Below are 14,571 nucleotides of genomic sequence, written 5' to 3' on the forward strand. Positions count from 1 at the left end.
AATTACAATAAAATTCAATATATTCTGCTAATTAAGCATAATTTGTATTTTCAAAATGCTCAACGAAGCCATCACCTATATAATCTTCGTAAAGAGGACCCTACGTCTAAGCTATGAAGGAAAAAATATAGTAGTTCTACCATCGCGAATGTTCAAAGTTTACGTGAAATTAATGCTGAAGTCATCAATTTTTCAAAATATACTGATTGAAAGAATCATTATAAGTTTTCTTAAATGATTAAAACTCAGTAAAGGTGGAAATATGCGTCATCGATTATATTTTAAATCGATGAAATACCAAATAAATGAATCAATGATTATAATGGCAACTAATTAGAATATAAAGTATCGTTTCATTTTTTCAAAGGATGAGTCACGGAGCAATGAACAACTATAAGTATAAATGCAAGATAATTATACATAACCATGTATCGAAAATTCATTGACCATAGCCTATTCAACAGTGTTTTACGAGGAACGGCTAAATCGTTGAAAGCACTGGAGAGTAAGAAGTATAAATAATGCAAAAAGTTATCGAATAAATAAAATGATGCTATTATCACTAGTTACAAATGGGCAAGCCATGCAAAGGAAAATGTATACCCGCGGATAGTATTTTTTAATAAATTTTCATCGATATAGATATCTCGAAAGAACGTAGCGATATAGTGGGATGTGATAGCAGGAATGTGATGGAAATAAAGATGTGCAAACATTCAAATAAAGACAAAGGGAGTAAGCGATAAGATATGGGAGGGTCTGCACTCCTCAGCATCGCCGAGGAAAATCGAGTTAGGGTAGAAGGGTCGAGATGGTCAAATTCACCAATAGAGGAAAACAATAAGGGAAATTGAAAAAGGGCGGCAAACGCAGGTTTCAGTTGAAAAACTTTGGTCGATACTCAATGTATGTATATGCGAGAAAATAAATTGCAAGACTAAAGAGGAAGGATGAAATGAGTATGATGAGTGATGATAAATTGAGAACAATGTTTATTATTCACAGCAATAGAAATTTTCAAAATTAATTCATTAGTATAAATTACGTGCGGGTGCTATGCTGCGTGGGGATAGTTTTGAAAACTAAAACGTTTCGTTCCTCATTCTGGGAACATCTAATCTCCGTGAAAATCTATAAACGATAATTATTTTATTCATAGCCACGAGTGGTGAACTCACGAACCTTAAATAGAGGATCATGAAAGGTGATGTACATTATCAGTGACTTGATGGGAGGAGACGATATTTCCCGACGCAAAGTGGAGGAAGATGGGAGTAGAGCAGAGGAATGCTGCGAAATAATCAAAGACTAGCTTCGACAGAGGTGAACCCCAAAAATTTATTTAACTTATTACGAGTGGAAAACTAATGACTATATGAGTCCCAGCGAGGTGGCTAAGGCTCTTGTTTACGATGTCAAGGTTCCTACCTCGGGATTTCCACCGGATTGAATATTCCATTGTTGCCATGGTTTCGAGCTTTGACCAGGGGCTGCTGAGTCATTTCATTTGCAGTTTATTCTATTTTTAGCCGATCGCAGCCGTCTTCCGACCCTTCAACCACAGTATTTTACGATTATGTATCTCTTTATTTTCTTAGATGTTACAAGACCGCTGAGTCGACGAACATAATCATCAACAACCGACCATTCCACAATATGCAAGGAATGGATTAGTTCAACATGCAAGACGAATAGATAGTAAGTAATTAAATATATGTGTGTATTTTTATTCGCTGTCTAAGTTTGGGTGCTATCACTACCTCGAGGCTGCACGTAAAACTGAAATTTCATTTCTGCACCCGTCGCGATAATGCCCACAATGGAGAAATAAACAGGTCAAACACTCAATTAAAGAGAAACGTTTGATGAAGCGATACACACCAAAGGAAACAGGCTGGAAACAGCCTTACAAAAACATCAGGTTGGACTTCAATTGAGCATCTAGACCTGACGACTATGGAATTGCCGCCGAACGTGAATGAGGGGGAAATTGGGAGGGTTGGGGGCGTTTGGACGATGGGAACATGGGCGAAAAAGGTGTCGAGAGCTGCTTTCAAGAGTTTTGCGGCGGAAAAGGGAATTGTGTTACGAGCGGCGGCAGAATGAGATGAGGAAGAGAGTGAAACAAAATGAGTGGAGGTTCGGTAAAACCTGAGCGGGGAGTGTGGCAGCGATGGCCGATAAAAAGTAAGGACATCGAAACCGAAACGGTTGAACGCCGTGATACGAAGCGAATGGTAACTGCCCGAGAGAAAAGCGAAGAGGTCCAGGTTGGAAGAGAGAGAAACAGCTTCCACCGCTTCAGGATGACTATGGCATGGAGAGGAAAGGCCGTTTGGACGAGAGGAAAGAGAATCGAATTTGATATGGAGGAACGACCACACACCGATGAAGGTTATACACGAGGTCCCCATCAACGATAGCTTCCACAGTTCCTTTTCACTCTGGTCCTCGAAGCTGAGTGTGTGCACCCAGGGTAGAAATGTATAGGAAAATGGTTATTTGTATCTGTAAAACGTTTTTGTATTTGTTCTACGAGAAATCCTGAGGGGTTTTCTCACATTCATTCCATTAACGGTCTTTATAATGGCGGATGTCGTTAACAGAATACAAGTAAGATTTACATAGAAAGTGAACGCCATTTGGGGCAACTCTTGAAATAAATGAACGCAACTATCCCGTGAAACAATCACCGTGGTATTTAAAAACAAAATAAGTAGTTAATGAAGATATATTAACATGAGGCGCCAGTAAAACCATGTTTCCAGCTTAAGGGCTTCCACTTGTGCAGGAAACAGACATTCCGTAAGTATTGCTTTATGCAAACGACTATAATTTACAGCCTAAATTTGTAGTCACAAGACTAACTAAATGATGGATTTTTTGCCAAAACTCAACTTATTGATGAAAATTATAATGAAAAAACAATTTTCATATTCAATGCAAACGCAAAAGTTCCACACACATTGCTTATCACCACAAAATTATAGAATGATATTTCCCTCCGGGTAACAAAGATTTGCTTGAACTTTGATTGAATGATTTCTCCTTCTGAGGCATATTTTTTTACAGAAATGGAACAAATAACATGACAAAAGATTTTCCCCGCCCAATTGTGCTGTCATATGGAAAAGACGGTATCTTTCTCGACTTCTGAATTAACAAATGAGGTAATGGGTAACAGACAAGGAAAAAAAATGGAATATGAAACTTTTCGCAAAAAAATAAAGTGATATTTAAACCTTGTCTCTAAACTTAAATGATTACCGCTTCATTAATCCAGTATTTTAAAGTTATAAATTTACTACATTTAAATCCGTAGTACAAGTTGTCACAAGACCGCATTTTATATGGCATTTTCTCTTCATGTTACCCTTTTTCCTTCGCGAGTAGGTAGTAAGCCCATAAAGCAACAAGCAATAGATTTAAAAATAAGCCCACAAAATGCACAATAAAACTTTCTCGCCATCTCTTTTGTAATAGAGGGTAAATTGGAACACCGTAGCGAGCACACCGATCGCGTCAAAACATTAAGGCTAATCCTTCAAAAATGAGATCAGGTTAAGCTCTTTGAGGAGAAAAACCAGAAATAATATAATGAATCAAACGCGTGTGCGCACGTCCACGTACACAAGAGAAAACGGGCACCTCTTTTACCGAGTGCGACAAGAGATGGGAAGCGTCACTAGCACGGCAGTTGAGCACTGCGGAACGCAAGAGTAAACTGAGTGTCTAGACGTAACGACCCAAATTATTTAGTTGGTGAGGCATTTAGATTACCACTACTTCTCCCACCGATTCCCTTCCTTTCCTTCGGCCCTCCTATTCGCCCTACGTTCCATCAACAGCCACCAGCCTACCAGCAAAGGAGAGAGGGGGGATGAGGGGAAGGAGGAGGTCACGGGAACCCAGGGAAAAGGGTTAAAAAGGGTGCGGGGACAGGATCGTAGGCAAGGGAGGCAAGAGGGAGCAGAGGGGAAGACCCCTTGGCGGTCGTGAATCGTTGGAAAAGGATTTCAGAGGGGTTTGCAAGGGACAGAGAAGCGGACCAACCAGGGCCCGGTAGGGGAAGGAGTGAGTGGGTCACCCGCGCAGGGAGCCACAGGATAGATAGTTGCAGGTGGACCTTTGGGGGGGGGCGGAAAGAATAGAATGTGAGGGGAGGTAGGATAACGAAAGGAAAGGGGCACTCGAGAAAAGATGCAGAAATAGAGAAAGAAAGTGTAATAAAAAAATCGAAGAGAGGAGGTATGGAGGAGGGAGGTGAAGCCCCCGCCCGAAAGGGTGGCTTCAATTGCCGGGGCGGGCGGAGGGGAAATGTCGGCACTGGGACTTGGGCCGGCTGCATGTGAAACGAAGCCGGGGAACGAGGGAGAGAGAGACCTTAAGGTTGACTGGGAGACTGAAGGAGAGGAAATGACATTTGGCCTGTTTAAATCGGCAGTGGAGGGGGAGGTATTGAGAGGGAGAAGAAATTTCACCGGGGACCGTAGGAGGAGGAGTAAAAAAAATAAGCATTTCGTCTGTCAAACGCTAGCCGGTACAAGGTACGAGGACGAAAAAATCGCCGTGGAGGATCGAAACACGACGGGAAAATGGTACGTTTATGGCAGGGAAGGGAAGGGGCCGTCTCAAGGCGAAGCCCAAGAATTCGACATGAGAGGAAACGAAAAAGTGACGATATGGTGGGCGAATAAGAGAAGCAATTTCGGGTAAGCTACGTGAAAGCGAATCTATAAAGAAAATGCAATGAAAGAAATTTCAGGGTTAAACGATATAAGAATGCAGCCGGAGAGAAAGGTTTTATCAGCATTAGCACGGTATTTTTCAGTAAAACTACTGTTGATACTGAGATATATTGATAAACGTATAATACGATGTAGTGCAACATAACAACTTCCAAATTTTTAAAAATAGGTGAAAACAGCTAAATCATACATTGGCCTCGAGCATAATTTTTTTAATGAATAGTTTTACTGCTTAAAAATTGATATAGAATTAACAGATGAGCTAGCTAAAGTGGTAAAAAATTAAAAAAATACTTATCTATCTTACACACATATTAATAGTAAAAGGTTCATGGTAGATAGCCTCAAAATTACCTAACTTTCTAAGGAACCATCTGCTGTACACCCAACAATAACATGAATATGTGTAAAGACATCTACATTAAATTTTTCAGGGAAGGTGGGCAGTATTAGGTAAAAAGATCAAACTGAATCAAATTAATATTTTAAATAATAATTGGAGTAAGCAAGAGGTATTTTACACGATATGTATAAGCAAAGACATCTGCGGAACTCGGGAACAGGAGCGTGGAGACAGGAGGAAAGAACAGCCCAATAAATGAATTACAGCTTCAGATAAATTTTAAGATTCGAGAGAGAGAATCCTAGCGAAAGGGTTTGGGGCCTGATCCTATTAAAGAAATGACAGACTACAAAATTGTTGGCCCTTTGAAGAAGAATTTCGAAAAACACAGAGAAGCGATAACATTAAGATCCATGATACGAGGATTCCTACAGATAAATCATATTTTTTTCAGCCCATTTTTCACCAAATAACATCAATGATTTAGCAGCCACGTTAAGCCGAAAGAAAAATAAAAATTTTCCATTGGACGTTTCAAATATTAGTGTACTAGAACACATTAAGATTATTTCAAGGTAACCAAAACGATTCTAACGACAAGACATCGATATCTAACTTAAGATACGAAGGCCAAAAGAGAGGGCTGAGAAAGTAGCATCAACATTCATAGGCTATGATCACATAATTATGTTAAGTTAAAATTGATATTCGAGAAAAAATGGGTGCACAGTGGTATTTTGTTCGAAACGTGCATAATGCAATACACCTTGCTAAAAACGCAATAGAAAATATACCTCCTCCAACGTAATAAAATTAATCTCTTAAAGCCCGGAAGATACTTTATCTAGAAGTGAAATAAATGATGACCACATATATATCAGGCTAAATACCGATTTAAACGGTAAGGAATTACGTGTATGCGTTAACTATGTGGACTTCACTCATTAATTCTGGCAATAATAAATAAGACGCCATCAGGAGATACTAAAAATGGCTATGATGGTTTATTACTCCCTGCGAAATTACATTTAATGAGCAACAACAAATTTTATTGGAAAAAAATTCATGCCATTAGACAAAAAAGCTTGAAATAAATATTCTGTAAATTTGGATGAAAAATGATCCAAAATTTAATTAAATCGTTAAATCATACTCTAATAACTGACAATAGCAAAATTAGCCAATTTGTACTCCAATTCCTACCCTTATCCCCGATCCTTCAATATACGGAGTTCAAATATTTTCTTCGGTAGCGAAGGTATCCGGCAACGGTAGGCATCACGCACTTCAAATAAAAAATGCGGGTCGCCGTTCACCAGGAGTTACGTTTTGCTGGCTGCATAATATTGGGAACATAAGATTTCAACACACCAGAATTGCGCTAAAATATAATCGATTAATGGAAATCGGCTCGCAATTTGACAAAATCCAGCAATCAAAAAGACAATAATATACGGCCCTAAGCATGAGCTCAGTATTTCGGCATCGATTTCAATATCTGTATTATTTGACTGGATTTCTTACTTAGGTACCGTTAAGTATAGTGCCAAGGCTTTCATGCCAATGGCCACTCTATGGTACTTTTTCCAACGCTGCTTATTAACGATTTGAGAAGTAAGAAAATTACCTTCAAACAAAAGAGTTATATCCGCTAAGTCAAAAGAGTTATCTTGAAGAACGATTTAAAATCTCGTAAAAACCGATGGCGATAATATGAGATTAAAGCAAACGTGACTGAGGTAAATGTGAAAATCATGACACAAAATATAATGCAACCATTTGATCGTGGAAAAGTTAAAGATCACGACGCCATGAGTGGAAATGGACAGAATAAATGAAACAGAAGAAAACAGCAGAGGGGAGTGGAAAGGTGAGAGGAGTGTTTGGAACGGAAGAAGGTGAGATAGAAAGTGGGACTGCGGAAAGCAGAGGGAAGGGAAAGGTGGTACAAAGGAAATTACTCCGCATTCCGAGAGGTCCGAGGTAGGAAGGTAGATTGAATTGAAGCGATGGAAATTGGCGAGGGATAGTAGACAGAGAGAGAGAGAGGGAAATTTTCAGAGTAGATCGGAAGAGAAGGGAGAGCAAACAAGGCGAATGGTGAAAAAAGAGTGCAAAAAAGGGATCAGAAGGAGAATAAAATGCTTGAGATGCTGGGAAAGCGTTCACTAAAAGACTTTTGCAAGAAAACTATTGCTTCCTCGATGGGAGTGCCCATTCTAGGAATAAGATCCAGAAACGATAAGAAATACCAAAGCGCAGGGATGAAATGTCGAGTGTGAGAACGAGAGGGAATTACAGTCGAAATGGAGGGGAAATTGTATACATCGAGGAAAAAACAAAAAGGAGGATACAAAAAAAGGGTAGCCACAAATATGAAATATAAACTTATGGTAATTCGAAAAATCTGAAAATCAATTATTTTCTTCATAAAAACTAAACATTATAAAATAAAAATACTTTGTTCTATTCCACGCTTTATTTTAAATAGTACGACGACTATCACCTGATGATAGCATGATATGCAGAAACCAGGGTCGTACTATTTTATATGAAGTTTGGAATAGAAAAAAGTATTTTTATTTTATGATGAAGCAGTTCCACAAAGTAACGACGGAGACCGTGACTTATATTAAAACCAAATATTAGAATAATAATCACTGGCATTTGATCTATTATAACGGGACAGTTTACCGATGAGCGCATGGTCTTGTTAAAAACGTATAAATGATTCTAAGCCTTTTTTTTGAGGTCCACGATGGTACACAATGAGAATCGCCCATACCTAAGACGCAAAATTTACGCATATCAAATATTAATTCTTACTTAACAAGCAACAAATAAATACATTTTTACACCAATGCGTCTTTCACCAACTACTACGCGAGGATAGAAAACGATTACCAATATTAAGTGAAATAGCTCCACTATTCTCAGTCAATTGAATGTATCCAAATATTTACGAGATTTTTTCATCAATCCCACCGTTTTTGGGGATTCTACGTGCGCCTTAAGGAAAAGAATGGAAACGACTACCTTGGCTTAACTTCAACCTGAAAGCCAGTTGTGCACAACTAGTGGTAAATTAATCCATCTCTTAAATACTCGGCATCACGTCGTTTTATCGAGGTCTGCTCATATATGGTCAAAAGACGAGCATAGCGGAAATGCCTCCAGCCTTTGGATTCCCATCTATCTGGTCTAGTTGTGATCGCGTGAGATTTCTTCCGGGAAAGGAGGAAGGGAAGCAGGAAAAAGATAAAAAGGCGTTCGGAAAAGTGGGATAAGAGCGAAAAGGGACCCATGCCGTCTTTTTTTGGCCAAAAGCCATTTCTTAGGACGGGGGATTAAAGAGGGATGGGGATTTTGGAGGGTGGAATGGGAGAACCGTGGAACTGCCCCTGATGGAAGAAAAGTGGGACACGCGAATGGTGGCAAAAGAGAAGAAAAATGTCACTGACCATAAATAAAAACTCGAGAAAAGGAAAGAATAGAGCGCAGAAGAAGAAAGAATAGAACAAAATAAATAAAAGAAAGAATAGAACGAAACAATTTGACTTAACCACGCGTAACTTAAAGTTGAAAACTGGGCAAGGACATCCACTGGTTCGCAACAGCATAAAGCAAAGTAACTGGAAATGGCCAATAATTGGGATGATCACAACTTTCTCTTTAAATTAAAAAGTAGATAGAGAGATAATAACGTGTATGGATAGCTGTAATAACAATGGAAGTTCCCTTAAATCCTTTTCACGATTGATAAAACTTCTGATCTGGGATTGGTGGAAAATTTGGTCTGAGTGATGTTATGTCAAATTACGCCAGCTTAAGTAGCTTTGGACGGAGTCTAAGGTACTCCGTATAGGAAGAGGTTGAGGAGTCACGAGTGAGAATGCAAACAATGAATGCGTAGGGTAAGTATCGAAAAGGACGATATAGGGGGAGCTGAAAGGACAGAGAGAGGAGGAAAGTAAAATATTTGGCTCCCAATCCCATTCCTCTCACTTCCCCTGCAACTCCCCCGCCGATATTTCTGAAAGACGGCGAGGGAGGGGGGAGGAATACTGCCCAGATATGCTGCCTTCCCGTACCCTGGAGTTCTCTCTCCCTCCAAGCCCTCTCGCACACCATCGGAAAAACATACCCCCCTCGTAGCGGTCCCGCCTACTTTCCCCAGGGCGAGGATGGGCTCCCTGGCCGAAGGGACTGGCTGTGGGGAGAACTTTCACTGTTTTTTTTTCCTACCGGCCTCGGACCAGGGTTCGGGAGATGGGAAGTGCTCAGAGAAGAAAGAAAGAAGGGTTACCGCTGTATTTGTAGTAGTGTGTAGGAGAGAGAAAAGAAAATCGAGAGAGAAAGAGAGACCGGCAACAACTTATCCAAACGGTTTCCTCACACACTTTTCCCTCCTTTGCAATAGCAATGGATTTTTACCCTTCAATGAGCCAGGCCCCTAGAAAGAAACTCTCTAAATGGTAAGAATTTTCCCCGCCAGGAGCTTTCCCGGACCCATAACACGCTGCCTTACGGTGCATCGTTTCTCCTGACAAATGGGAAAGTTTCGCCGGGCAAAGGGATTTCTGCGATATCTGGCCCTGTCTATTTTTCATGCCGTAATTTCCATTACCAGCGGTTCAAAATTGTTCTCCAAACCATCTACCTCAATCTTTTCACCATTCCTTTATACTACTCATTTTTTCTGAGCGATTAATGCTGAATTTTCCCAAGCTTCGAGCAATGCTAACAGTCATCATGATTCCTGAAAGAAAAACCTAACAAATCCGAGTTCGAAATCCAGAAATAATAGATATTTTGCACCAAATCTGTTCATTAGATTCGTCCAAATTTGTTCACTCATGAATTCATCGTGACAGACGCGTTAACTTTTCTGCGTCAAATTCCAAATCTCGATAAAAAAATTTTCAACCAATTCTACCTCAAATACACTTCTAAAGTGTGCAATTGTAGAGTACTTAGAACTAGACAGGTCATAATGTAACGGGCCTCTAAAATATGTTGTCGGTATTTCTGAGAATGATTCAGCAAAACCCGTGAAAATAAGAGAACTGGATAGTATCAAATTAGCATGTTTGGACTTGTAATACCAATTCTCATAGCCATTCAAGCATAAAACTTACCTTAGTAGAGAATGGCCCAATTTTATTCTTATCCTTAAAACACAAGAAGCTCAAATACCAAAACACAATTTTAACAAATTGAGAATTTTTTAATCAAAAACCATTATAAATAGTAGTGCTATTTTTCATAAATAGCTGAGAAAGCAAGAATATACATAATCATAGTTAAACTTGAATATTCTGAATTTTTGGTTCCTGAAAAATGAATTACAAACATAATTTTACCAAATAACATATATTCCCAATGGATACTATGTTGATACTGAAATATGGAAAAAAATATCGATGCCAAACATATTACCCAAATACAACACGCTGGTACCATAATTATGAGGAGTTAATGAAAATGTAATAAATCAGCACAACAATATAACAGTTCAATTTAAAATAATAATTATCACCAAACTCTCTGGATCCATGATCTATTTATTCAATCTATGCATTTGGTACACAATACCTTGTTTGTTTTCCGTAGCTCCAATAGCTGGAATCTTGATATCGAAACGCCAAGATATTACCAAGTCACAATTTGAATCTTTTTCCTAAGAATCCCGGGCCAATTAGAATTCTTTCGAGCTTTGCCAATGAAATAGGTGGCTAATGTAAAAATCTGTCTAACAATCACTGAATCCACTACCCTTACCGTGCAAATCCAACTTATACCCACCAATAGAAATATGGCATTAGAAACACTAGGCTAAAAATAAATAAGATTGTCCAAAACCCACAATTCTTCTACTAGATATGTTATATTACCTAACATTTCTATAGATACCCTCTGAAGTTTCTTCTATAAGCAAAGTTTAGTTTCTCCATATAATTATTTATTTATTTCAATTATCCTTTCTAAAGAGTCACTCTTCTAATGCAACACTAAGTGCAGCCACCATTGCTATGAACAATTTACTTTTTCTATACAATGACTATCTATCTAAAGAGATCAGTCATCTTCATTAAAAGACTTGATTAAATAACTACCACAATAAATATTCAAAATACTTAATCTTATATTACACTACTGATTTCATTTAAGTCTATACAGTAACTTATTAGCACTCCACTCATTAAGACTGTAATATGATTCATTTCTCTGAAGACAAGACTGTTTTTACAATTTAACTTTAACTTTAACATTTAGCCTGAAGCAGTTCATTGTACTCAGAAGGGAAGAATCATATCACAGCGTAAGGTAATTTAATGTACACATGATTCAGGGTATTTTCTGACGATGTCGAATCATTGAAATTATTTTTCGATACTAAAAAAATTTTAACATGGAAAACACTCACAACCGCTCAAACTTGAGAGGCATAGATGAGCGTGGAAAAAATTATAAAATTGCAATAAATAATTATAAAATTATAAATTATATAATCGACTACAGTCAAAAATCAACCTGAATCACTCTTTAGTTAAAATTAGTTACTACAATGTATTAGTTAAAAAATGTTCTACGGTACCTTTTTACCGTCTAGCTCGTGACTGCCTTGAGCTAAAACCTTATCTACGCTAGCTGGATCGGCGAAGGTGATAAACCCGAAGCCCCTAAAAACACAAATTATAGTCATTACTAACACAGGACTACTTAACGAGTAAAAATGCACAAACACTAACAAAAGTTATCAAGATAAACCGATTTTGACTTCAAAAATATTTTAAAATCGGTTTTATTACAGAAATCAGTCAAGAGAATGTAAATCACATAGGTAATAATTTATAAACGACAAGACATCTACACTGACTGTGCCAACTATTGAAAAAGTACAACGTGGAATCGTTAAAGACGACAGTTTTAATTTACAATTTAATTTCCACGATAACTATGATATGTAACACAGAGTATTTTCCAAAAAAATGCACACGCGCACACACACACACACACTCAATAGTTGAATTTTATCTTGCATTAAAAATTCAAATGCACCCGTAACCACACTCTCGCAAGCACACAACCAATTTCACACCACAGGGAAAATGAAAGAAGGATGGAAGGTTCATAAGTCCACGCTATTCACCCAGAAGGACAGACGCTCAAGATACCTAGTTATAAAAGTCTATATTATGGTACGAGTTCTTAAAAATAAAACTCAACATTTTTACCTATAAGATTAATATCCTATGGATCATGCCAAATAAAAAAATATTTAAAGGCCCTAAGAAAAAACTCTAGACATACAAAAATGCATAGTCTCAAATATGCCTATGTTGTTAAGTCTCCTATGATATGAGCAGAAAGTATCTAAGTTAAGGAAAAAAAGACAAAAGTATATTTATTAAAGAAATACATACACTCTCTAATACGCTAAGTTTTCGAAACCTAATAGACTGTACCTGCATATTACAGAAGACAAAAGATAAACACTGGCAACTAAGTTAAACTCGCATATTGAAAAATCTACCAATTTTTTTTCTCTCTCAGTCCTCAGCTGTAAGTTGGCCGTCTCGCCGTCACAAATATATTAATTCCTTGGACTTGGCGGCGAGCAATCAAGAAGATAGCGTAGGAGAGAAGGAAGGCGCTCATTATCCCACGTCAAGACGCACTTGGAAGTGTGAACAAAAAAGATTTCGTGAGCTGTCATTTCTTTCAAATTAACCAACACAAAGAAATCAACAAAAAATAAAAACAATCTTTTTTTAAAGTGATCAGTTTCATGGGGGCAATGTGTGAAAGGAGGTTAATGAAGAAAACCTCTCTGAGCATAAATGCATCACGTCCATGGTACATCCGCCCTTCATCTCTAATCTACAAGCCTATCTTGAAAATGGCGTTGTACAAATATATAAAACTACGTAAGTAATTAGGGATGGATTCATTTTGCTCTCAATAATCCTTTCACATATACCCATTCTGAAAATCATTTACACAGGCGCCAAGCATTCATCCATTACATGGGTTGTGGAGTTGTAGGTAAGAAAGAAGGCAATGAATATGATGGAGTCTGTGTAAATAAATTCAAACTTTTTCAAATTTACTGTGGAAAACCAGCACTCAATTTAAAACATTTGGTGGTGATATTTCCACGAATATTTTTAGTAATAAGAAAAGAGATGATTTATTCTAAAATATAATAGATAAAACTACATCCTATAATACTTAATATAGTTATTATAACATGGATAAAAAACCAACACTTCATAAACCTCAACTCCCATCACATAGAAAAAACAATAGCGTAATACAATTTTTTCTTTTCATTCCCAAAGATAAATAGCAGAAAAATATCCATTTCCATCCCAACCAAATAAATATTCCCATATCAAATTATAAAGAATATTGGCCCATTTTTCCTCATAATGAAAGCGAGAAATCCTATTCTCGGCATAAAAGGTTAACTTTGAGGATGACTATGGAACATGCCGAGATACAATTTTGAAAACTTTGTACATGTTGACGAACATTGTTCTCTCTGTGTAAATCAAACAAACCTCACTTATTTTTAAAGACGATGAGGAATAAATCTGAGCCCCGGAAACTTTTATCCAGTCTGGAATTCTTTCAAACAGAGACCAGCAACCGTTGCAATAACCTCCCTCGCCTCCCACCCCTCTTTCCAGCATTCTTCCACCCCCATCACCCAACCCCCGCAAGGCTTTAACCCCCCCCAGGGTTCCCCCAACTTTCTTCCCCCTCACTCCATCCACTTGGGCACACTCGCTTATCTGAAAATCGTTTATCAAAAGCGATCCTCCCCTTTGAAGGTATGCGGGACACCCTCCTCGTGGTTTCCGAATGCGAGTCACGAGTCGAGGAAATATTGCTGGGAGAGGATGGGGTTCAGAGAGGCGGTGGAAAGGAGAATTCAAGGGGGTGAAATGGAGGAGGAAGTGATTGGTGGTAGGTTAGGGGATGTGAGGAAGGTGATATAAAAACTATGGAAATGTTTTTCGTCACCCTGTTAAAAAATGGAGAGGAACAAGATATCCCAGACTCTGAAAATAAAAACTTCCCACCACCAAAATAGTACAAACACCCGCTGTTTATATTTTACATGTTATCATTAGAAAATTCACTCATGCACCCTGATGATTTGCACATGAACAAACAACAATCATAAGGTAACATTCACACACCACAACTCCAGAGATAAGATAAGTAATAGGAAATAAAATGAATAGTGGAGGGTCAAGACAAAATTGCCAACAGTTTAAACTTAACGGAATTTCAAATTAATTGATACCAAACATTAAAGTGCCTTTTTTTTGTTTTACCATAAATTTTATAGGGAATTTTATATATATATTAATCTATTTCACAATTTATGTCATCTATGAACAATGAAGCTGAGTAAATGGATGCCTTGGAGAAGTTAAACATCTAGTTCAAAAGATTTAGATGGGT

General features: G+C 37.9%; 1 protein-coding gene across 5 annotated transcripts in view; it reads right to left on the bottom strand.

Annotated features, from left to right (window-relative positions):
* The window catches only part of LOC124167603 (RNA-binding protein Musashi homolog Rbp6), a 716,673-nt gene that overhangs the window by 561,312 nt on the left and 140,790 nt on the right, over positions 1-14,571 (bottom strand). For 4 of the 5 annotated variants that reach the window (XR_006866742.1, XR_006866741.1, XR_006866740.1 and 1 more), the window contains exon 2: positions 11,690-11,774. Coding sequence is in view for 1 of the 5 variants with exons in the window: in XM_046545586.1 (XP_046401542.1) it covers positions 11,690-11,774 (85 nt within the window). In the remaining 4 variants the exon portion in view is untranslated. Of the gene's footprint in view, positions 1-11,689; positions 11,775-12,628; positions 12,708-14,571 lie in introns of those variants that run through there. The other variant, XR_006866743.1, reaches the window with a different exon arrangement.

Source organism: Ischnura elegans, chromosome 1, assembly GCF_921293095.1.
Source record: "Ischnura elegans chromosome 1, ioIscEleg1.1, whole genome shotgun sequence".
In the NCBI taxonomy this organism is placed as follows: Eukaryota; Metazoa; Arthropoda; class Insecta; order Odonata; family Coenagrionidae; genus Ischnura; species Ischnura elegans.